Raw genomic sequence first — 24,289 nt, 5'->3', positions numbered from 1 at the left:
GTACTTGCGTCTTCACATCACAAAGTTTTTAAATGTTTAAATAAACTAATAACAATATATTAATAAAAAGACATTTAATGAACATAATAGAAGTGATTGATCCTTCTAATCTCATCCGTGTTTAATGCCTCACAAATGTTAGTGTGAACGGATATCAGCTGAGTGAAGTGATGACAATGAGTTTAAATGCTGTGAGTGATGTTGACCCCAGGTGATGAGGTTTCATTAAGACTGTGCCAATCTATCTGTGGACAGTATTCATACTTGTTCAGACATTCCATGCACTTTTTTAAATAATAACTGTCTAACCATTTTGGAAATACTCACAATGGACTGATGTGACTTTTAGTTTGTCATTTTAATATGTATGATCTCCTGTTTGGTTTGTCTTATTTTTCTTTACGTGATTGCTTGTGTTGAGAAATGCAGTTATTATGCAGTGGGGCAGGCCTGTTTAGCCAGCTGAAATCAGGGATCCTGTAGTTTCCAGTAATCACAGGAAAAGCTGTGTTGATATTGGGTGGAGTCAGGAATCAATCCCCATCCACCCTGTGTGGCCAATTTCCTCAACCAATCAGATTTCCTGCTTTACCCAGGCCCCTCCTGTCAGTACAATTTCTGCAGATAATGACTCTTGTATATAAGAAAGTGTTTTGTATAAATAATTACTATTTTCGACATCTCCAGGAAAGAAAATCCAGGGCACAATTAAAAAAAACTCTGTTTAAAGATCTAACTTTAAGTGTTAGGGGATTAAAATATATAAAATGTAATAAAAAAAAAATAGCATACACATTATTTTTTCTGTTTTTAATGGGTCTATATAAATGTGTGTGTTTGTGTGTACACACACACACACAAACACACACATACACACAACTACTTTTAACGAGGTTTTAATGGGTTTTATTCATTGTTTAACTGTTTATTAATTTCAGTAGGTTTTGCTTTATTTCTTTTTTATGTTCGGCTATCTTGAAGAAAATGGTATTGCATGCACTGAACAGTTTGCAGAATATAAAAAGATAAGGGAAATGGAAGTGAAAATAATTAAAAGAAAATGTTTGGATTTTTTATTTGTTTGTTTGTTTGTTTGTTTTTTAACTGCAGAAAAGTTTCCTAAATCTTTATGGGAAAAATGCTTCAATTTCCAATTGCTTGTGTTTAACTGTACAGTTTTTTTTTTCTATAAATCAAAACAAATCAGAAAAGTACTCCAACACCTGGGCAATAAAACTATCTTTCTATGACTTGGTTTGTAGATTGGTTTTCTGTTAATGTTCACTACAGTCATGATTCTTTTGGTTATGAATATATAATAAACAGAACAGACGCCATGCAGACATGGGACAGATCTATTCAGTAGCCCAACTGCAGGACTAGCAGCATCAGGCTTGAATGGGTCTACAACAACCACGGCAGCCCAAGCCACCATCCAGTGCTTAAGCTCTTTATTGGTCTGTGGCTAGGTGAAGATCACTGCATGCTAAAGAACCCATCAAGAATTCGTCCATCTGCAGCTGCCACAAATCCAAAACTGTCACTTCATGGATGGGTCTTTACTGTAGCTTATTTGATGATACCTCACGTAGCAAAGACTACAGCAGAGGGCAGCTTTTTTATCTAACAGTATAAAGCAAACAGTTATGGAACAGCCTTCCAATTAGTGGAGTAATAAAGGAGCAGATCTGGAGAGTTCATGGACATAGATGTTTGGCGAACTTGGATGATTAGATACTGTCACTTCTCCACTCTCATGCATTCAGGTTCGTTGATGGTAGAGAGGCTGGAGCTTTATGTCCCAGGAAGCCCTCATATGTCTGTGTCACCTTCTGGCGCTGCCTTTAGATGTCTTTGCTAGTCTTGCTGAAGTATCTCTCTGCACTTTGCACATAATGTACATTGTCCTTAACCATTTAATTAATTCAATTTAAACTGTACCTACAGTACCTAATGATTGTAACTTCAGATATTTATCAAACCATTTATTAATGAACCTGATCTTGTCTTGTCAGCTTGTCTTGTCAGCTGTCAAACCATAGGACGATATCAAACCTCCCAACTGTCTCCAAAATTCTACAAAAGTTTGCAGCGCAGCAGCAAAGCTCATACTTTCATAAGAAACATACTTAAAATCATTTAGTCTCAATTTATAATGAATCACAGTAATGAAACATCAATGATCATTTACTCACCTCTATTCAGGATGTTGCATCATTTAGCTAAGTAATATAATTTTTTTAGGTACATACACAAGTGTTAGTCCAGAATGCAGCATCCGTAGTCATTACTAGAACTAAAAAAAAAAATTATCCAATTGGCTCCTGGTACAATTTATCATTGATTATACATTACTAATAATAGCTATCCCTGGACATGTGTGAAACTATGGTCCAGCACATATACTTAACCAGGCAGAGCTTCTTAACCCTCAGCTTCCTATGAGTCTTTTTAGTCAGATATTTAAGTTTTATGTAGGTGCATATCTGTGGTTTTTATTTCATGGACATAGAGGGTTATGGCAAAGTAAAATGTTTGTAGCTCAAATTTCATTATTAGTGTGACTTTATGTCTGAAATTAATATGGAAGTTTAATGTCAATGAAACAGAACACACCTATATTATTGTTTTAAAACAGGGGCCATGAATTGTTCTATATGATCTTTGTTATCATTTAAACTGTATTCTTAAGTAACAGTACAGAATAATCTACAATATCTGTTTATCTATGTGTAATTTTATAATAAATACTATATTTGCTGACGCAAAATCAAATACTAATTAAGAAAATCTTCCAGATGGAAAATATGTACAAGCTTTTGTCTGACCAGTGTGTTCTTTATTGTATGTAGACAAATCATCCAATTTGCAATTGACATATTACATGGCATCAGTGAAAAACTGATAAAATTAAATCCATTAAAACATATTGCAGAAGAATATACACTTACCACCAATGTGAACTGAATCAGAGGCTAAAGAAGCATTAAAGGAAATATGTAAAATTAGCATCTTTGCACTGTACACATTTATATTTGCTTTTACCTTCATCCTACCTTGTGTATTGTAAACTAAGAAAAGGTTTGGCATAAAGGAACCTCTACCTGTCTGAAAAGATAATTACAGCTGAGGTGTCTTCCCCAACCGAGTTGGACATAGTGCAAAGAAGGTAGGAGGGAGTTGATATATGAAACAGGAAAGAGGAGAAGAGGTCCAAAAACTGTTCAAGTCAACTTTGAAAATAGCTAAATGCCCCCTCCAACTGACATTTGGCTTCCTCTTCCATTTTTTTCAAAGGATGCTAACACGCTCAGTCAGTCCCTGCATACAAGCATCATCGTTGTCAGAGGCAGATGATGCAGGTACCAGGTGGGCTGGATAAGGCAGTGAGTGCTCCTGAGCGAAAATCTGCCAGCGAACATCATCGCTTTCATGGGTTATATAACGTTCACCAAGCTTTGATTCCAGTTCTCGTAGGTCCAGCCATGTCTGATAATCCTTAAAAACAATGAGAAAAAAGAGAAAAGATTGACAGAGGGCAGATACAGCAGGAGAGAAAGATAGATTTGGAGGCAAGGATAGTAAATGTAGATCAAATTGATCTATAGAGTTTGTCATCTTTGTTGTTTTCTGGAAATTTATTTTGCAATAAAAGGTTTTCTAAAGTATTATTTTTCCTGTTTCCTTGCTATTTCAAATTTCTTTAACCGAGTTCATGATTTCAGTAATCTTACACCTTTTGTGCATGTTACCTGTAAATAGACATGACTCAGGCTCTTGTCCACACTATACCGTTTTCTCAACTTCACTTGAAGCAGATTATTGATGAGATCAGTAGCTGTGAGAGGGATGGAAGAAGGAGGTTTTATAGGAGGAATTAAAGGTTTCTCCTCTAATTCTGCATTTTCTGAAAATTCTTTAAACACCCATGTACTTGTTCTCATCTTTCAATCATTATTGTTATAATTGCTATTTTAAGAAATACCAAGAGGAATAATGAGTTAATATAAATAGATTTACCTTCTGGAGAGATTTGTTTCCAAGGGTTTGGTGGGTACATGAAAGCAGCATTCTGGATTTGGTCATTGATATCTTCATCCTCATTAAAGGGAAAGGTCCCACTCAAGCTGACATACATAATGACTCCAACAGACCACATATCCAGAGAACGGTTGTATCCCTGGTTTAGCAGCACCTCTGGAGCTAAATAAGCTGGTGTTCCCACCACAGACCGGCGAAAAGACTTCTCCCCAATGATGCGGGCAAAACCAAAATCACACAACTTCACCTAGAAATGAGGAGTTTCATAGAAACAATGAGAAATGAAAAAATACCTAAAAAAAAATTGCCTTTTCAAAATGGCACTTTTACATTCTTTTTTTTCTCAACACCTTTTTTTCTCCTTTAACTGTTCTACTTCATGGAAAAATGATCCTTACTGTATATTCACATTAAGCCGAACACAAAAAAAGTATTTGCAGGTTTCTTTAAAGTTTGCATGTGTTTTTATGCACAAAAACCTTTAGTAGATGTAAATATAATAATTAGTATTTGAAAGTGGATTTGGTTATGACTCAACAATTTTTACATTGTAATTTTTACAATTATAGTAAAAAATGTAAAAATGCCAATATAATTTTCAACACACTCAAATATCTTCAGAAAATTCTATCCATTTTTAGCACTCATAACTTTGCAGAAGAAAAATGTTAACAGTGAAATTTCTCTGTACTTTTATTAATAATATTTGTGTTTGTTTTGATGTCTTTACCTGTGGGAAAGGCTCGGCTGAAGACAGCAACACATTCTCAGGTTTTAAATCACAGTGCACAATATTCTTGAAGTGGAGGTGCCTCAGGGCAGCCAAGATCTGCAGTATGATAACCAGAAAGAGAAAGAGGGAGAAAAGCCAGAAAAGAAAAGTATATAGTTATATATTAAATGACTCAATTTTTATACCTGTATAGAACAATGGTTGTGTTGCAAGTACAGCAATCTGAACTCACACCTGCATATATTCAGACTAAGTTATCCTGTGGGGGGGCACGGTGGCTTAGTGGTTTGCACATTCACCTCACACCTCCAGGGTTGGGGTTTCGATTCCCGCCTCCGCCTTGTGTGTGTGGAGTTTGCATGTTCTCCCCGTGCCTCGGGGGTTTCCTCCGGGTACTCCGGTTTCCTCCCCCGGTCCAAAGACATGCATGGTAGGTTGATTGGCATCTCTGGAAAATTGTCCGTAGTGTGTGATTGTGTGAGTGAATGAAAGTGTGTGTGTGTGTGTGCCCTGTGATGGGTTGGCACTCCGTCCAGGGTGTATCCTGCCTTGATGCCCGATGACGCCTGAGAGGCACAGGCTCCCCGTGACCCGAGGTAGTTCGGATAAGCGGTACAAAATGAATGAATGAATGAAAGTTATCCTCTATCAATTCTGAGTAATTACAAACAGAAAAACTAATTCTGCTCTATCCTCTGCCTATGCTATCTCTCACTCACCACTAGAAATGGGCAGGGTTGGTGGTACAGGTCTACTGTTGTCAAGGAGATGGTGTTTCACACCTTTCCTCTTGTCTCATTTAACCATCTCCTCTTTTGAATTTCATGCCTTTTAGTTTCCTCTCCAATCAACCTTCTTATCATTGTTATCTACCACCTTCCTGGGAGACTTCCTGGAAGAAATGGACACACTGCTCAATGCTTTCCCTTCCGATAGCTCCCTTCTGACAGTGCTCGGCAATTTCAAACTCCCCTCTGACAAGCTTCAATCTTCTTCCCTCCAGACTTTTGGACTCATTCGCCCTGACACTCAACAGCTACGTCCCCACAAACAAAGGAGGAAATATTCTAGACCTGGTTTTCACCCGTCCATCCCCAGCTACAGACATGACCGCTACCCCACAACACCTCTCCGACCATCACCTGATATCCTTCACCATCACTCTCCCTATCCTAACTAAAACTACCTCTCACCCCCTCGCTCTTACCTGCCACCACCTCCACTCTGTCTCCCTTTTTTCTGTAGCTTCTGGCACTCTTTCATCTCTTCATGATCCTGAGTCAGTTTCCTCACTAATCTGGACCGAGCCACACACTTTCCTCTCATCTCTTTCCTCAACCATGGATTATTTTCTGCCTTCGGTCAACCAAACCATACAGGACCTTCACTTCTGCCCTGACTGCACCTACATCTAACAGTCAGGATTCCCCTACTCCTTCGTTGGACTCATTCCTATCCTGAAGAAACCTGTTCTGGATCCATCAGACATCAGTAACTAACGGTATCACTTCTCTCTTTTCTTTCCAAAATTCTTGAATGCATTGTCAATAATCAACAGTCTGTCTATCTCTCACAGAACAACCTCCAAGATCCCAAACAGTCTGGTTTTAAAGCAGCACATTCGACAGAGACAGCCCTTTCTCATCTCTGAGAAGCTACATGCTACTAGATCAGCCAAGCTGTCCTCATCCTCCTCTCCTCTACACCACATACAGTAGTATACTTCTCTGTCTAGGTACCTTAGGTAAGGGGCGGTGCCTCCCCCTGTATTCTAGTTAGCGAGGGAAGTATAGTCTAGTTAGGATTTTGGTTTCACTTTTGTTTGTAGCTGAGCAAGATTCTCTTGTCCACCCTCAGGAATCTTGGGATTTGTGGATCAGCATGGGAATTGGTTTGCTTCTCATATCAGGAAACATGGAGGGGAGTGACATCTGTTCTGACTGTGGAGTGGTGGGACACTTTACATCCCAGGAAGCCCTCATGTCTGTCACGCCTTCTGGCTCTAGCCTTTTAGTTATGCTGTCATAGCTAGTCTTGCCACAGTCCGTCTGCACTTTGAACATAATTTACATTGTCCATAACCTGATTACAGTCATACCTAAAAAAAAATTTCTCTCTCTGTTGAGCTATATATGCCACTCCCGAGCTCCCCGTGTTCCGAGTTCCTAGCCTGATCGTCTCTTCTTACGGAGCTACTTGTCAATTCTGATGTCCTACCACTGGCTGGTGAAGGTATTTCCTCTTAGTAGTTCTCTTACTACTGTGAAGCCGATGATACACAACTTATCTTCTCTTTCCCTCCCTCAGATACCACTGCTTCTGTTCGGAACTCAGAATGTCTGGCAGACATATCATCGCAGATGACTGCTTATCAGTTGAAGCTCAATCCTAACAAAACTGAACTTCTGATCATCTCAGGTGATTCATCCACATGATCATGATCTTGCAATATCCCTGCATAACGATCTGATCTCCACTCCTGTCACAGCTCGCAACCTTGGGGTAACCATGGACAATCAACTGTCCTTTTCCTCACATGTTGCTAATGCGACTCGCTCATGTCGGCTCCTTCTCCAGAACATTAGAAGGATTCAGCCATTTTTGTCCACACAGGCTGCTCAGGTACTTGTTCAGTCTCGTCATCTCTAGACTGGATTACTGCAATGCACTGCTGGAAGGTCTACTTATGAATGCGATTCGTCCTCTGCAAATGATCCAAACTGCAGCTGCACGGCTTGTTTTCAATACGCCTAGGTTCTCGCATACCACCCCGCTGCTGCGATCCCTCCACTGGCTTCCGGTAGCTGCACACATCAGATTCAAAACACTGATGCTTGCCTACAAAGCCAAAAATGGACCATCTCCCTCTTACCTCAAAGCCCTCATCACTCCTCACACTGCACCTCGCACTCTCAGAGCTACCAGCAATGTTCGACTGGTTCCACCATCTTTCTGCACCTTATGCACAGCACGAGGACTCAACTTCTTCGATCAACTCTTATGAGGCCTGTTCTGAGTGGAAGCTGTCTTGGGAAACCTTTGTATGACACTGGCCACTGAACTGTAACTCAGTTTCAGGGTGTTGCCGATCTTCTTATAGCCTAGGCCATCTTTGTGGAGAGCAACAATTCTAATTTATTAAATCCTCAGAGTGTTCTTTGTCATGAGGCACCATGTTCAACAGGCAGTGTTGACATTATGAGAGAATTGTACACAAAACAGCAAATTTTAACTGCTTTAATACAAGATACACAAATTATGTATGGCCCTTTTAGGCAGACAAAGACAAGAAAATGATGACTTCTGGCTTTGCATGGTTAAACAATGTACAGCTGTTATCACTTAAGGTGTACTCACTTTTTGTTGCAAGCTATTTTAATAATAATGGCTGTATGTTAAGCAGTTACAATAAACTACTTTCAGAGGACAAGCAGCACACTGACTACTCTAAAATATATCCAAATTTAATTTCTATAGTATTGTCTCTTGAGAAGGTGGTTGCTGAAATTTGAGCAGTGTACTCACTTTTGTGAGATACTGAATATGTTCAGTTTATTAACACATTCTGACCTGTGTGATCAGGAACTTTGTGAGCCTCTCAGGTAGACGTCCCTTCTCACTTGAGAGGATCATCTCCAGCATATCCCCATGAAGCTTCTCCATAACAACAAACACTTTTTCAGGAGTTTCAAACATACACTCCAGATTCACTATTCCAAGATGACGCAGATTCTGAAGAAAACAGTTATGAGAATGGAAACCAAAGAAGGACTTTGTTATTATGTGGGGACATGGTGGAAAGCATACTCAAAACCAGTGTAATAAAATAAAATAGAAATACAATTTTGGCAAATATGGATAAGTGGGTGTCTATACAAGTTGGTATTGCAAGTGCAATTACTTGCCCATTATGGATACCTGGAGTATGGCCACCTCGTTCCTCAGCTGGTTCTCCTGTTTGGTTGAAAAGCGAAGCTTGTCGATCACCTTGACAGCCACATCCCTTCCTGATTTTCTGTGCTTTCCTGTTTAATAAACAATGATGGTATGAGGTTTGTCTTACTGGACAAATGTATATTTAAATTACTGTGAACCAAGTTGGTACAGTATGTCACACTGCTAAAAAAAAAAATACATACCACCATATACCACTCCAAACTGGCCAGAACCCAGAACCTCATCAGCAAAAATCTGATAAATCATGCCAATATCCTACAGAAAGATCAGTACCATCCTAATTATTCATTTCATTACTGTTAAAATCATCATTAATTATTGTAAAAAGAAATTAGTTATTACTTGTACAGTTATGTACACTTACCACATTTTCCTGGATCTGACTGTTGGACACTGAAATACTGACTGATGCTTGTCCTAAGAAACACTTTGCAATTAAGCACTGAAACATACAACTTTGAAAAGAACTGATCAATTCAGAGATTTTATACTTACTGTGAGGAGTGCTGCCTTCAGATAGTGGATTGTCTTGGAAGATGACAGGCATAAGGGCCTGACGTATGGCGCTTTCCCAAGCTTTGGCAACTTCCTGTCCCACTCCACTACTGGGTCCTACACTATTTGGTGAGCTGGGTACTGTCATGCTAAGTAACTGGGAGGAGGTGGAGTCCTCACCCACAAAGTATCGTATGGTACCAGTCACAATCTCAAAGCAGTGTGGGTTGGCACCAGTGGGCACCAGACTGAAATCACCTGCTGGGCATACTTCCAGAATTTCAGAAAGAGGTATTTCCTAAGAAGAAAAAGAGACTTGAACTATCAGTGAAGTCATATCATCAATCTACAGTCTACAGACATCAATCTACAGTCACATCCGAACTCATTAGCCCACTTTATAAAATGAAAAATTCATAAAATACATTAATATACACTAAATTATACACTGTTATACTACTAGTTTTACGTGGTCTTAACATAAAACTCTACAATTCATTTACATTATTACAATGACTGGAATTAGGAGCATAATGAATACAAAGTCCTGAATTAGTAGAACTCTCAATAACTTTCAGGTACTGTTTTGTATCTGGTCAGGGTCACACATAATGTCCATTGTGAAATATATACAATTTTCTATACAAATTTTCTACACAAATACATTTGAATTGAATTGAACTGAATTGAGGTCCTGGTGGCATCATTTTCTAGCCAGAGCCGCCCTTCATGCACACTTTAACGTCTCTTATAAGCGCATTCTTCATTCCTATATTGTATTAAATCCATAATCAACTGGTTTTCATGTTTGCGGCTCACAGCCAGATCTAGGAGTTATCAATGTCTTACGTTGTTGTACCTTCACACATCAAAAGGGAAATATTCGATTATTTTTTTAATATGGATGCTTATATAAGGAATATTTATCAGGAAAATATGTAAGGACACATTGCACAGTGTTTAAACACCGGAAATGAGCCTTCTACTTATATTTGGGATACAAAAGCAGTAACAAGGAAACTGTATATGTTTGTACAATTCTTACCTTATAGTATTTATTGGTGGTGTCATTGTGGAAAAGGATGATACACTTGCAGTCCAAGCGCCAGTAGTGTCGCTTCCTCTGTTGAGGTCAGGAATCATAGGTCAATATATGTTCATATTTGATCTGACTCGTTTCCCCTTCAATCGGTATTAGTCATAGTCATATTTTGTAGTAAAATGTAGCTTCTTATTTTATTATTTGTTGTAGTTCAGAGGGAATTATTTGCATGAACTAGAAAAGTGGTGTACCAGGGTGTCCTTGTTGCTGTAGTGGACCATCCATCCTTCCTTAATAGCTGTACTGGAGCGGCGTGTGGTGTGTCTCACTGACTGTACCACTCTCATGAGGGGAATATTAGCACTGAAGAGATTATGAGGAGAAACCTGCTTAATTAATGTTGAAAAGAGAAAGAAAGTTAGTGAGAGATATAGTGTGTGTCTGACCTCTGGTCTCCACTGGCTCCATCCTGACTGTTGTCCGGGGAGAAGGAGCCAGGGATACTGCAGGACTCATCTGAATCATCCATCATTGAAGTTCTTTCTGAGTCCAAATATTCATTACTGTAGTCCATTGGTACTTCTGTGTCTGCAGCTGGACTAAATATATCTGTGAGAAAATGAACAAAAAGATCCACGTGGTCTATCAGGTGGCACCATTCAGTTGCAGGTCAAGGGTTAATGTTCATGTTGAACATGAAGAAAAAATTTGCCTTGTAGACAAAAAGTGTGATCTGTTTAAGTGATCATGCCATGGTTGTTGGTACCAGATGGGCTGTTTTTAGTTTAATCTTGATTGTCTAATTGTTTATTAAGGAAATACTAATTACCTGAGATTTTTACATACAACCGTCTATAGAGTTTACACAGAATGGTGCAAAAAACAGTGCTGTGAGTAACTGTTCTGTGGGTGAAAACACCATGTTAACGAGAAAGATCAAGATGAGGTGAGGTGGAGGGGTTACAGCAGCAGATGACCACAGTGTCACAGACCACTTCTGTAAAGCAAGAGCAGGAATTTGAGGTTCTCATGGGCCAAAGTGTCCAGTCACCTGAGCTTTGTACAGTTTTCTGAGTCTGTGCCCATGATAGCTTCGGATTCTTGTTCTAAGCTATCAGGAGTGATTCCTGGCAGGGTTTTCTGCTGTTGTAGCTCAAACTCAAGGTTTGATGTGTTCTGAGATGCTTGTGTGTTCATCACGGTTGTAAAGAATGCTTATCTGAGTTAATATACACTTCCTATCAGCTCAAAACTGACTGATCATTCTCCTCTGATTTCTCTCATCAACAATGTGCACACAACAGAAATCTGCACCATTCTGTGTAATCTCTACATTTCACACCTTCAAGGAGATCAGCAGTTTCTGAAATACTCAAACAAGCTCATCTGCTAGCAATAGATAATGTGAACATGAACCAAAGCTCTTGACCCGTATCCGCATTTATACATTGTGCTGATTCCACATGACTGGATGATTGGATAACTACATAAATACAGCAGCTAAAACAATTTAAAGGAATGAAGAATCTCTCATTTCCATTGTTAAGGTAATTTGACAGTGATGTATATAATATTAATGACATCTTTTAGAGCAATGTCTGCTCTTCTTATTGTAACAATGAATTAAAGAAACGTAAGCAGAAGACACTCATTGACTCCCTCAGAACCTCAAGAATTGGATGTTTTTTTTGTTTCTATTTAAACAATACAATAATCTCTGTTATACTAAACAAAGTATGGCTGTGATGATCAATAACAATGTGACTTTTGTTGAGTACTACCAACTACATGGTTGCTCTGTTTTGCCCTGGGGTTGGTGAGGGCAGTACATGTCATCAGAGGGCCTCAACTTTCACACAAGTGATTATCTACAGTATGCAAATGTCTAGGTCGTAAATGTGTTTTAAGAATTAGTCTGTAACCTTTGTAGCCAGTTAATACTGGCTTACCTTCATATTGCTCAGAAGCTGTTAAATGAGGTTCAGTTTGATGTCTCCTGATAGGGTTTTATGGGAGGACTGATCTTCAGGGGATGCCACCACTATTATTTGCTCATGGCAGTATCTGGATATAGAGTGAGGTTTTGACCTTGTAAACCTCAGCTGTGTCTGTTTTTGCTGCGTCGTACTTTACCAGATCTGGCATTTACTCTATACGTTTGTGCAAAACCTTTTGATCCATTTTGTATTTTTTAAAGTGTCTTGAGGAACACATGATGTAATAGAAGAGATTAGACATGAGGAAAATTCAACCAAAACAGGTATCATGCTCAAATCAAGTCTGTTTATCTTTAAACAAAATCTAAAGGTATCTTGCAGAATCTTGAATATTAAATATTAAGAATATTGAAACTTTACTTTCTTTCTTTTCTGTTTAATACAAAATAGAGGTTTCACACTTTTGGAGCCCACTGAAGCTCACACAGATCATTGTGTTCATGCTCTGTGGCCTCCCTAAAAAAATGCATTACTGCCAATTACTGTAAGTGTGACAGAAACACCTTTAACAGCTTTGCTGAAGCAGAATCTTTCTATACAACTTTTATGAAGAACCAATGAGCAGTAACGTTTTATTACCTCCAATAGTTTCTCCAAGACAGTCATTGGGCACTTTGTATGCACACCTCTTGTGACAGTTGAATTTGCAATCTGAATAAGAGAAATACACAAAATGTTATCAGTAGACTATAATTAAATTATTTTAGTGATAAAGTCATTTAAACAGTATAGAATACACATTACATGAAGTACAATAAGTAAAATAAAAAAGCTGCCAATGCCAGTCCTGGTATGAAATGTTTCTAGAGAGAAAGTAGTGACCAACCTTAGCCAGCTAACTAGGTTGTTATTTTTGAGCAATAAGGTTAAATGATTTAGTATGAAGAAGAAAGAGAAGCTTTGTACCATAGCAAAACAAGCAAACTTTTTGAAGGCTTTAATACTGCTTCTTGTGCATTCTGATATGGAGCAAGAAAAATATACCCGAATTCACGGCAGCTTTTCAGGTGAATCAATATGCTGCAAGTCTAAATTTCTATTCCATAGAGGTTCTACTGAATTTAGGTCTGGTGATTGGGAAGGTGAAGAACACTGAGCCCAGTGTCATGAAACCAGTTTGAGATGACATGGTGCATTATCATGCTGGAAATAGCCATCAGAAAATGTTTTTTGTGGTCATGAAGGTTGTATGAATAAGTAGGTGTACAAGTCTCCTAATAGACTGTTTTGTGAGTTCTTTACCTCATTACAGCCTTAAGCACACAATCATGTTGGTTACAGATTTATAGACATGTCATAGTTTATCAAATTTGTTGGTTTGTTTTCTAACACCCTGACCTTTAATGACTGATTGCTAAGAGTATGTATTTCACTCTAGAATAAATTGTATTGTGATACATACTGCTCATTGGGATAAATAAGTTTTATATTAATATTTAAGTTTTATATTATGTTTCTTATGTTCTGTAAAGCTGCTTTGTGACAATGTCCACTGTTAAAAGTGTTATACAAATCCATATGAGTTGAATAGAATAGATTCCAGACCTAGTTGGCACCTGGCTTTAATCAAGAAACGTTTTAAACCAGACCATTTGACCATAAGTTATATGGTATCAAACTAACCTGGTAGTCTGAATTTTATGGAAGGAGAAGCTATAGAAAGGCTCTTATTGCTGCTAACACTATATCACTCCTAACCAAAGGAAGGCAGCAAAAAATAATCATGGAAGCAAAATTAACTTGGAGGGAAAACAGTGTTCAGTGATTGAGGGCTAATGATCACATCTGGATCTCACCACTGCCATGTTTCCACTGTTGGGCCCCTTGAGCAAGAACACTCCCTATTCCAGGAGCACTGAACTGTACTTGTATATATGACAAATTAATTCAAGTTTATTGAAACTATGAATTTTCAAACTATTCACACTTTACAGAAACCCGACTTTAACCCATTTTCACACGATAGGCTAATAACAAACTTCTGTTTTAGGCCCAGCGGCTAAAAGAGTTCTCATAGACCTCGTCACAGTACTGAGACAGCCCTACTGACGTAGTAAATGACCTACTACTGGCCTCCAATCAGGGTTGTCTCTCTTGGTTTGTAAAACGTGATTGCAGTGTGTGATACCATAGATCACTGTGTAGCAGGGGTGTGGTCAAGCCTCGGCTGTGGACGAAGAGAGGAGGTGGTGTAAAAAGGCAGGTAACGAGTTCTAACCTGTGTGTTACCGGCAGCATACTATATGCAAGTTCTTTCGTTCAATAGATGCAGTGAGCCGACGCAACACACATGCACATGAACTAGAAGCGAGATGGTCTTTCTTGGTCTTTTTTTGTTCTGCGATTTTTGAAAAGCATACCGTAAGCTCCCACACTGCATTTAAAAGGAAAAAATAAATAAAAGACACCCACAGCTTCTCACAGGCTGAGTTTTATGTTTCAGGAAAGATGAAACTGAATTGTGAGTAACTTTGAAATGTAATTACAAAAAAAAAACAGTGTACAATTGTATAGTAATTCTTAATAGCAGTCAGGTTTCATTCTTCCTTGCTGACATAATGGAAAAAATACACAGTTAAATAGTAAAATAAATCTAATCCAGAGTAACCAATCTTATCCACAAAGAGCCTGTGTTAGTACAGGCTTTCATTCACTCAGGCAGGAGTCACACCTGATTCCATCTGTGTAATCAGCTGATTTTGGCTTTCAATAAACACAGGTGTGGCCTTTGCTTGGTTGGAACGAGAACCTGCACACACACCAGTTTTTTCCAAACATGATTGGACAATGATTTTTATACCCTGGCAGTATGGTTTCAAACAGTTAAAGAATCTGTGTGCTACTAATGACGTTCAATAAGAAAGTTTGTGGTAGAGTAAAAAAAAATGCAAATCCCAATCTACAATTTAAATATATGAATAAATAAAAGATAAAACACACCAGCTTTTTAAATATACTAGCTGTATTATAGGCACTCTTCACTGCCTTTGCTTTACATGTCATCTCTATTGTTTGCTCTTATGCATAGAAAAGGCTACAGAAACATGTCTTGGCCTTGTTACTTGGTACTGTTACTGTTCATAATTCATCAGAGTAAATATAGCGTCATGTAAAAGCAAAAACAGGTTAAAATGCCCACACCCAATGTTAATTAATGCCACACTATAGTTGCTGAAGCTAGGAGGATGAAGATTCACTCTCCTACCCCATACATTTCATTACGCCCTGCCAATTTCAAGTGACCCCAAGCTTTATTTGACACCAGACTCTCAGACCTTTGCACTGTAGTCCCTGGCGGAACAGGCCCCGGAGCAGTCTTTTGCAGTACTGGCAGACGGTGGGCCGTGTGTAGGAGTGCACTGCAAATGTGTGTGGCACCTTTACTTTACTCATTAGCATCTTGTCCAGCTGAACAGGCCGGCATGTGTAGAACCGTCGTGCCTCACTGGGAGTTCGAGGCTGTAAAACAATTAGAAAAACAAGGGGTTTACTGGTTGGTATTAGGAGATGAACAACTAAATATATGAGTATGAGTTTAATATATAATTTCTTCTGGAAGATAAGATCTCTGTTGTTTATCACATATCAAATAAAACAATGTTTTAGGTACTGCAATCAAAAAAATACTCAATCTTTTTTTTTTTTAATTCATAACTCTTATTTCTGGTTATTTATTTTAGGCAAAGACGTTATAATGCTATTTTATGCAATGCTGTTTATGCAAAGCTTTATATAGCTGTAAGGTAACTTCTGAGGGAACTCACCAAGTAGGTTACGTTCTAGGTCTGACAACATAATGAAGATATACAAACTATTTTATAAATAATGAAACAATAGAGACTCTAACCAGTAGGAACTACTGGAAAACTACTGAATTTTCCAGCTGAAGGAATGACAAGTAAAATTAATTAAATTAATTTTAGAGTTTGCTGCATATAATAAGGTGGTGACTGTATGCACTTTTATGCTAAATATAATCTTGAACATACAATGCTATGGAAAAGTATTTGCCCCGTCACAAATATGCTTTGAAATCCTCATACAAAATTTTAAATAAGAGATGCAGAACACGAGGAAACACAAAACACAGAGTTTTTAAACTATCATTTATTTAATTAAAGGAAAAATGCAACTGCTGTACAACACATGTGTAAGTAAAACTAATTGACCCCCATATGTAACAGCTACAACTACATGTTTCTGATTACTGGAGTTCGGTAATTCACATCACTGTAGAGGAATCTGTTCTCATCACCAAATTACTTTAATGCAGTGATATTGGAGGTCTTTGATGTCCTTATAGTGAGAACTTTAACTAGTCCTCCAAACTAGTCTGGTTTCTGTTCAGCCATTCAGAAGGTCGACTTTACTTTGGATTATTGTCTTGTTGCGTAGACCAAATGCACTTGAGATTAGGATTTTTTTGGTCCAGGCACTGAAGCATGAAGCATTTCCACACCATCACACTTCCACCACCATGTTTGACTTTTTTTTATGATATTCTATTTGTGGAATGGCGTATTAGCTTTCTGACATATAAAATGGACCCGTTTCCCTAAACGACTTTTGACCCATCACTCCACAGATCATTATTCCACTGTTGTCTGAAGTGAGTGGGGTCTTGGGTGTTTGTCTTGCTTATTTTGTGACTTTTCTGAGCCATCAAGAAATTTTGTTATGAATCTTCTTTGAAGCTTAACACAAGTTTTCTCCATTTGGACATAATAGATTGCACTAGCTTGTCCTTTAGCCTTAAAACTGGCTTTGTAACCCTTTCAGGACTGATATGTTTTCTCTTCATATTTTCTAGAATCTGTAACTAGGCGACAAGTTCATAAAATTTTCAAAACATCAGGATATTCAAAACAACAACAAAAAAATCAGGAAGGGGCAAATACTTTTTATTTTTACAACGCTGTAGCTTTGAATGGGCATGTGGATGGATGTGTGTAGATTTACCATATGTGTGTGTGAACGGATCAGATTTGTTTCCTCTGAGGTTGTGCTGGTGCTTACACTACTGAGGGATTCAGTGGTGGACAGACGGAGAGACTGGCTGCTGTTGAGAGATGTGGTTGACAGCCGTCTCTTCCTTGCCCCACTGCAGTTATTGGGAATGCTAAAAGCACAGCGCTTATGGTAGTTCAGCCCACAACCTGAAGGGGGAGAAATAAGTTAACTATAAATAAACAACAAAAGAACTGTAAATGCTTTAATGGCATCCCTAACCCAGGTATCATCATATTGCTCAAAGTTTAGAGGCATTATTTCATTTTTATTCTGCTTTGGTATTCCTACAGATAAGAAGCTCTCACCATCACATTTGAGCCCTTGCCTCACTAGGCCAAAAAGCATCTCTCCACAGTGATCACAGAAGGCAGGCGCACGGTATGAGTGCACATTCAGTGCATGTGGACGAATCTGGAAATCCTCAAAGGTAGCAGCCGCTGCAAAAAATACACAGTTGAAGTGATTTTTATACCTGAAGTTATTATAGTTATTAATAAAGAAACAAAAGATTTATTTAAGTTTTTTTGTTTAAAAAAAAAAGTGTATATGGTTTGTTAGTTTTGCTTCTAGGGCCCCTAGTTTCTTGTGTGCATGGAGTTTCTGTTCCATTTTCTCTTAGTGTCCACTTAGGCTTTCTCTGGTCTCCTTCCTCACCCAAAACCACGCCAGCAGGTGAATTGGCTCTAGTAAAGTGAGTGTGTTAATGTGTGTGTCTGAGACTTTGCGTGTATTAGCTTCCTATCCAATGAGTGTCCCGACCTCACGCCCAGTGTCTCCATGTAAGAGTTAAACTGGTGAGCACAAGACAATGAGTTTAATAATGGCACACAAACTACCTAAAGGCTACAGCAGGGGGCAGAGCTTTTTCTTCCAGAGCTTCACAGTTATGGAACAGCCTTCCAAATAGCGTTTAAGTCAAGGCTGAAAACACATTTATTTAGTCTAGCTTTTTATGAATAGCTATTTCATGTTCACTCATAGCTTGCCAGAGTCGCTGCCTGCTTTTGTACATAATGTACCTTGTCTTTAATCATCACATGATTACAAGCATACCTAATATTCTCTCTCTCTTCTCTACAGACCTGCTTTTGTGTTTATAATGATTTATAATTTACATTTACATTTAGCAGACACCTTTATCCAGAGTGACATACAATTTATTTAAATTTATACAACTAAACAATTGAGGGGCCCAGCAGTGGCAGTTTGGTGGACCTGGGATTTGAACTCATGACCTTCCAGTCAGTAGTCCAACACCTTAACCACTAGGCTACCACATCCCTTATAATCCCGCTCAGTGTTTATTATTATTTATAATCCCACTCTCAGTGTTTATGATGATTTATAATCCCACTCAGTGTCTAATTTCTTACAATGTGTTGTCTGTTAGTAAAGACAGGTTCTTCAGTGGTATGTGCCTCTTTAGGTTGACGACAGCTGAATATGACACGTATATTAGAACAATTGAAAGGTACAATTACTCACCAGACAGCACAACCTCCACAAGATCACCCTCCTGGATATCATTTGCAGCCTTGACCAACTGAAGAATGTTATTAGTGGTTGTGTCATGCTTGAAAAGAAGGATTTTGTCATAGATCCCATAGAAACCACACTCAGGGAACTGAGAGAGAGAGGGAGAGAGGGGAGGGGAGAGGGAGAGAAAGAGAGGGGGGGAGAGGGAGAGAAAGAGAGAGAGAGTGAGAGAGAGAGGGAGAGAGAGAGGGAGAGAGAGAGGGGGGGGGAGAGGGGGAGAGAGAGAGAGAGAGAGAGAGAGAGAGAGAGAGATTAACGTGTTGTGGAAATGTTATTCAAGCCTCTTTAAGTAACTTTAATTTCATTAAGTGCATTTGTTAAATGTTTCCAAATAAAAATTAAAAGCAATGACTACAGCTTACAGTGACCTTTTTGGGATTTTTTAATGTTTATATCCAAATGTTAAAATATATTTGAAATGCTTGCCATATATTAAAATATTAATAATCACAAAACACTTTAAGCAGCTGTTTCATTTCACCTGAACTGTTAGCCTTGCAGTTAGCCTAGTGCTTCAGGTGTTGGACTATCAATTGTTTGTTCAGAAGGTTGTGATTTTAAATCCCAGGTCCACCAAGCTGCCACTGCTGGGCCCCTAAGCAAGGCCCTTAACATTTAATTGCTTTGCTGTAGACAATGAGATAATATTTAAATTTCTCAGAATAAGGGCATCTGCCATGAATACAGGTGAAAGATTAAAAGTCAAAAAAGTGCCATAACGGATGTGGCTGTGAACAGAGCAACAGGCAGGTTGAATTGGCAGGTACACATTCTGTAAACCTGTGTGTTTTAGCGGCAGCCTACTGATGTGTGTTTTCTTTTCAGGAGCCTGTAAACCAGTGAAAGACGGTACAGAGTCAACACAACACACCTTAAACCTCCAGGTAATAAGACGTGAGCAGCTCAGCGTTTTTAAATGAAGGAGGCTTGTGCTGAAAAGAGCTCACAGTAAAAATAAAGAAAATAAAACAAAAAGCAGTTTTCTCTCTCACAAACACACACACACACACACCAGTTTCTTGAGTGGTGCTTAACCCTAGCCTTATATACCAGACATGGTAACGGAAACCTCCCTATATAGATAATTAAGTACACATTGATAATAAAGCAAACAAAGAACTACTTAAAGGAAATAAATGGAAGGTTATCAGTTGATTTCAGCCTTGAGCTCACTTTTCACTTACTGAAGAAAAAACTGAAGGCTGAAGACACATAAACAAAAGGCTGGCAGCTCATTTGGTGATGTCCACTGACCAGACTACAGACAGTCACTGACTGCAAAGAATTTGCATCTGAGTATTAGAAATAAATCTTATTTATAATTATTTTAATTTGGGCAATCGCATTTAAGCCTGTAAAAACAATGCCTCTAATTCCTAATCGGTAAACAATCTATTTTTGTTAAACACTGAATTAACGCTCAAGGACAAACTTTATTTCCATGTTAATTGCTTTATTTTAGACCCATTGTGGTGTTGTGTCACTGTCCAAACACTATGGACCCAAATATATGTTGATTGTTCTGCAAAATTTGCAATAGTTTCTACTTGTAAACCGTATCTATAAGGCATCAGTCCATAACACATCATTCCATTATTAAAGCAGATTTGATAACTGCTTTTATTTGATGGAATTAACATAATTCTTTCACATGAGATATGAGCTTCATTATAGTTTTTAAGCCAGTGGTCTGGCTTTCTATCCAGAAATTGTTTTTTACCTGAGGTTCTGAACTCACCATGAACCTGACCATAATAAAGCATTTACTGAAGAAGTAAGACAAAGCCACCAGAAGTTCAGTTTTGGAGCATTCGATCTCATATAGTACCTTACAGTACAGTAAATATCATTCTCTAAAGATAACTGATGAAAAGATTTCTGACACAATGGAGAAAGGAACACTTTGATACAGGGTTAGGGTTAGGGTTAGGGTTAGCATACAATGATATCCACCAGTGTAAAGAAGAAATAACATAAATGTAACTGCCTCATTGTAATGCCACATGAACTCAAGACAAAAATCTCCTAAATGAGGATTCCCTGGATGCCATGCAGAAAAGCTCCCAAATATGAATAATGAGACTTTCTACGAACACCAACTAGTGCATATTTTTACATTTCTGTAGTAGTGTAGACTAAACTATTAAAACTTATCCTGTGTGCAATTTTGCTTACTTACTCTGTGATTGATGGATTAAATACATTGCCTGTATTTTGCTTTTTCTCAGTAGCAGCGACATTGACAGGCTATATGCTATGGCTGTGTGTGGGCTGTGAGGGCCGTCATAGTCACCTACTGTTGGGACTGTGATCAGCTATTAAAATTCAATAGAAATGTTAGTATTAGTAGTTTTAGTTGTTGTATTGAACTTTTTCTTAATTAGTATCAATAATGTTGTTGTGCACTAAACACACAAAATACACAATGTTATGCCTTTTTGGAAAAAAACGGGGAGTTAAGGGACCGGGGTCCATGATCGCAGGACATTAATATAAAGAGACAGATAAATAGAGAAGTGATAAAATAACTGAAACTATATTATAAACTTGATGAAAACACAAGACCCATCTCACTCAGAAATAAACATTTCTTTAGGACAATGTTGTTTAAATTAAAATAATTTAGCTTTCAAGGTAATTGTAGGAAAAAATAAGGTCTTCTCTCTTTGATCATTTATATAAATGCAAAGCAACAATTTTCTTAAAAATATCTCATAATATTTTCAGTTTTAACATTAGACAAACAGATTTGCTCTGAAATTATTATTATCTTACATTTATATATATATATATATATATATATATATATATATATATATATATATATATATATATATATATATATTATAACATATTTTAAATATATTTAAAGTCTTTCCGATACAAGCACAAACTATAGACTGCTGCAAATATTACAAATGGTGAATTTGGGACAGTTTTTGAATTTCCAACAACATAATACTGGTTTCTCAAGCCAGAGGTCCCAAGCTCATATTACTTGAGTGACAAATTGTGAAATCTCCATTTTTGTTTTCATTTCTTTTACAAAGTGATAACAGAGATTTCACTCAAACTACAATGACAGATTTTGTGTAACTAATTTGAAATAGTTAAGAAATAGTGCTTTCAAACAATCCACAGTTAAAAGAAGACATGATGTTTTATTCTTTTACTCTTTATCTTTTTATCTACGCTTAAGAATTCAGGAATATAAATGGGCAAAACATCAACATCTGCTAAGCAACCCAGCATCATGGCTCAGATCACATTCAAACCCGATTACAAAAAAGTTGGGACAAATTGTGCATAAAAACAGAATGCAATGATGTGGAAGTTTCAACTGTCAATATTTTATTCTTGTGGCATCCCGTCTTCTTTTTATACCAGTCTGCAGACGTCTGGGGACTGAGGAGACAAGTTGCTCAAGTTTAGGAATAGGAATGTTGTCCCATTCTTGTCTAATACAGGCTTCTAGTTGCTCATCTGTCAGGTCTTCTTTGTCACATCTTCCTCATTATGATGCACCAAATGTTTTCTATGGGTGAAATCTCTGGACTGCAGGCTGCCATTTCAGTACCTGGATCCTTCTTCTATGCAGCCATGATGTAACTGATGCAGTATGTGGTCTGGCATCGTCATGTTGGGAAATGTAAGGTCTTCCCTGAAAGAGACGACGTCTGGATGGGAGCGTATGTTGTGCTAGAACTTGGATCTACCTTTCAGCATTGATGGTGCCTTTCCAGATGTGTAAGCTGCCCATGCCACACACACATGTAACCCCATACCATCAGAGATGCAGGCTTCTGAACTGAGCACTGATAACAACGTGGGTTGTCCTTGTCCTCTGTAGTCCAGATGACATGACGTACAGTTTTCCAAAAACAGAAGTTCACATTTTGATTCGTCTGACCACAGAACAGTTTCCACTTTGCCACAGTCCATGTTAAATGATCCTTGGCCCAGAGAAAACGCCTGCGCTTCTGGATCATGTTTAGATACGGCTTCTTTTTTGACCTATAGAGTTTTAGCCGGACGGCGAATGGCTCGGTGGATTGTGTTCACTGACAATGTTTTCTGGAAGTATTCCTGAGCCCATGTTGTGGTTTCCATTACAGTAACATTCCTGTATGTGATGCAGTGATGTCTCAGGGCCAGAAGATCACGGGCACCAGTACAGTTCTCCGACCTTGACCCTTACACACAGAGATTGTTCCAGATTCTCTGAACCTTTGGATGATATTATACACTGTAGATGATGAGAACGTCAAACTCTTTGCAATTTTTCTCTGAGAAACTCCTTTCTGATTTTGCTCCACTATTTTTCACCATAGCATCGGGGGAATCGGTGATCCTCTGTCCATCCTGACGTCTGAGAGACACGGCCACACTGAGAGGCTCTTTTTATACCCAGTCATGTTCCTAAATGACCAAATAATTTATAAATTGGTCCTCCAGCTGTTCCTTATACGTACATGTAACTTTTCCGGCCTCTTATTGCTACCTGTCCCAACTTTTTAGGAATGTGTAGCTCTCATGAAATCCAAAATGAGCCAATATTTGGCATTTCAAAATGTCTCACTTTCAACATTTGATATGTTATCTATATTCTATTGTGAATAAAATATACGTTTATGAGATTTGTAAATTATTGCATTCCTTTTTTATTCACAATTTGTACAGTGTCCCAACTTTTTTGGAATCGGGTTTGTACTCATGTACTAGAGTTAGGGTTAGGACTTGTTAGGGTTATGTACTATTCTAAATCATTATTGAACACAAACATAGAACAACAGTGTGTGTAAACATCACTGTGCGTGACATCACAGTGTCACTAAACATTTTACTGTTTGACTCGAAACCATGACGGACATACGTGTAAACATAAAATATACTACATATCTAGTATAGTATATCTAGATATATGGTATACTTAGATATATAATCTAGATATAACCTAGAAATACTAATAAGATAGAATCTTATAAAAGGAGTTGAACAGCTACATAATAAATCTCTCAATCAGAAAAGCTTTTAACAAATTCTGTTAAACAACAAGCTTACAGTATGTCTATCTGTCTGTCTGCACCATTACATAATTCTAATACAATTTGTTATGCTATCCAGTCACTTAGTCTGATTGCACATGCAGTGTATTCTCAGGCCAATGTTAGTATGCATGTTTGCACAGTAGGCAAACAATAGACACTGTTGTAATCATATCTGTGTCTCCACAGGATTTGCCTGGAAACAGCACAGCACAGTTTGTAAGGCTGCTTTGTGTCACTGAGGATTGTATTTCTCATACGGTCTTTATTGGGAAGCTACACCTGTGAAAACTGTGATGAATTATAAAAGTCCTTCCCTTTCTCCTTTTTGTTCTCTTCTGTTCTTTTGTCTAATATTTGGCCTAAACCTAATTCAGCTAGTTCACTTGGGTAAGCTAGGGTAAAGCTCCGTCACACCACTGAGCCCACACAT

General features: G+C 38.0%; 1 protein-coding gene across 3 annotated transcripts in view; it reads right to left on the bottom strand.

Moving 5' to 3' along the window:
- Positions 1–2,817: 2,817 nt before the first annotated feature.
- prkd2 (protein kinase D2) overlaps positions 2,818–24,289 on the bottom strand; it is a 28,526-nt gene continuing 7,054 nt past the window's right edge. For all 3 annotated transcript variants that reach the window (XM_060887738.1, XM_060887737.1, XM_060887739.1), the window contains exons 3-19: positions 18,761–18,899; positions 17,581–17,712; positions 17,225–17,421; positions 15,541–15,724; positions 12,845–12,916; positions 10,715–10,877; positions 10,520–10,631; positions 10,272–10,349; positions 9,227–9,524; positions 9,096–9,148; positions 8,914–8,986; positions 8,693–8,799; positions 8,345–8,506; positions 4,772–4,870; positions 4,021–4,288; positions 3,753–3,838; positions 2,818–3,498 (exon numbers count right to left, since the gene is read on the bottom strand). In XM_060887738.1, the coding sequence (XP_060743721.1) occupies positions 3,292–3,498; positions 3,753–3,838; positions 4,021–4,288; positions 4,772–4,870; positions 8,345–8,506; positions 8,693–8,799; positions 8,914–8,986; positions 9,096–9,148; positions 9,227–9,524; positions 10,272–10,349; positions 10,520–10,631; positions 10,715–10,877; positions 12,845–12,916; positions 15,541–15,724; positions 17,225–17,421; positions 17,581–17,712; positions 18,761–18,899 (2,430 nt within the window). In that variant the 3' untranslated portion in view covers positions 2,818–3,291. The remainder of the gene's footprint in view (positions 3,499–3,752; positions 3,839–4,020; positions 4,289–4,771; positions 4,871–8,344; positions 8,507–8,692; positions 8,800–8,913; positions 8,987–9,095; positions 9,149–9,226; positions 9,525–10,271; positions 10,350–10,519; positions 10,632–10,714; positions 10,878–12,844; positions 12,917–15,540; positions 15,725–17,224; positions 17,422–17,580; positions 17,713–18,760; positions 18,900–24,289) is intronic.

This window comes from Tachysurus vachellii, chromosome 15 (genome assembly GCF_030014155.1).
Source record: "Tachysurus vachellii isolate PV-2020 chromosome 15, HZAU_Pvac_v1, whole genome shotgun sequence".
Lineage (NCBI taxonomy): Eukaryota > Metazoa > Chordata > Actinopteri > Siluriformes > Bagridae > Tachysurus > Tachysurus vachellii.
Note: the sequence above shows the minus strand (reverse complement) of the source record. Positions and strands in the feature narration are given on the sequence as shown.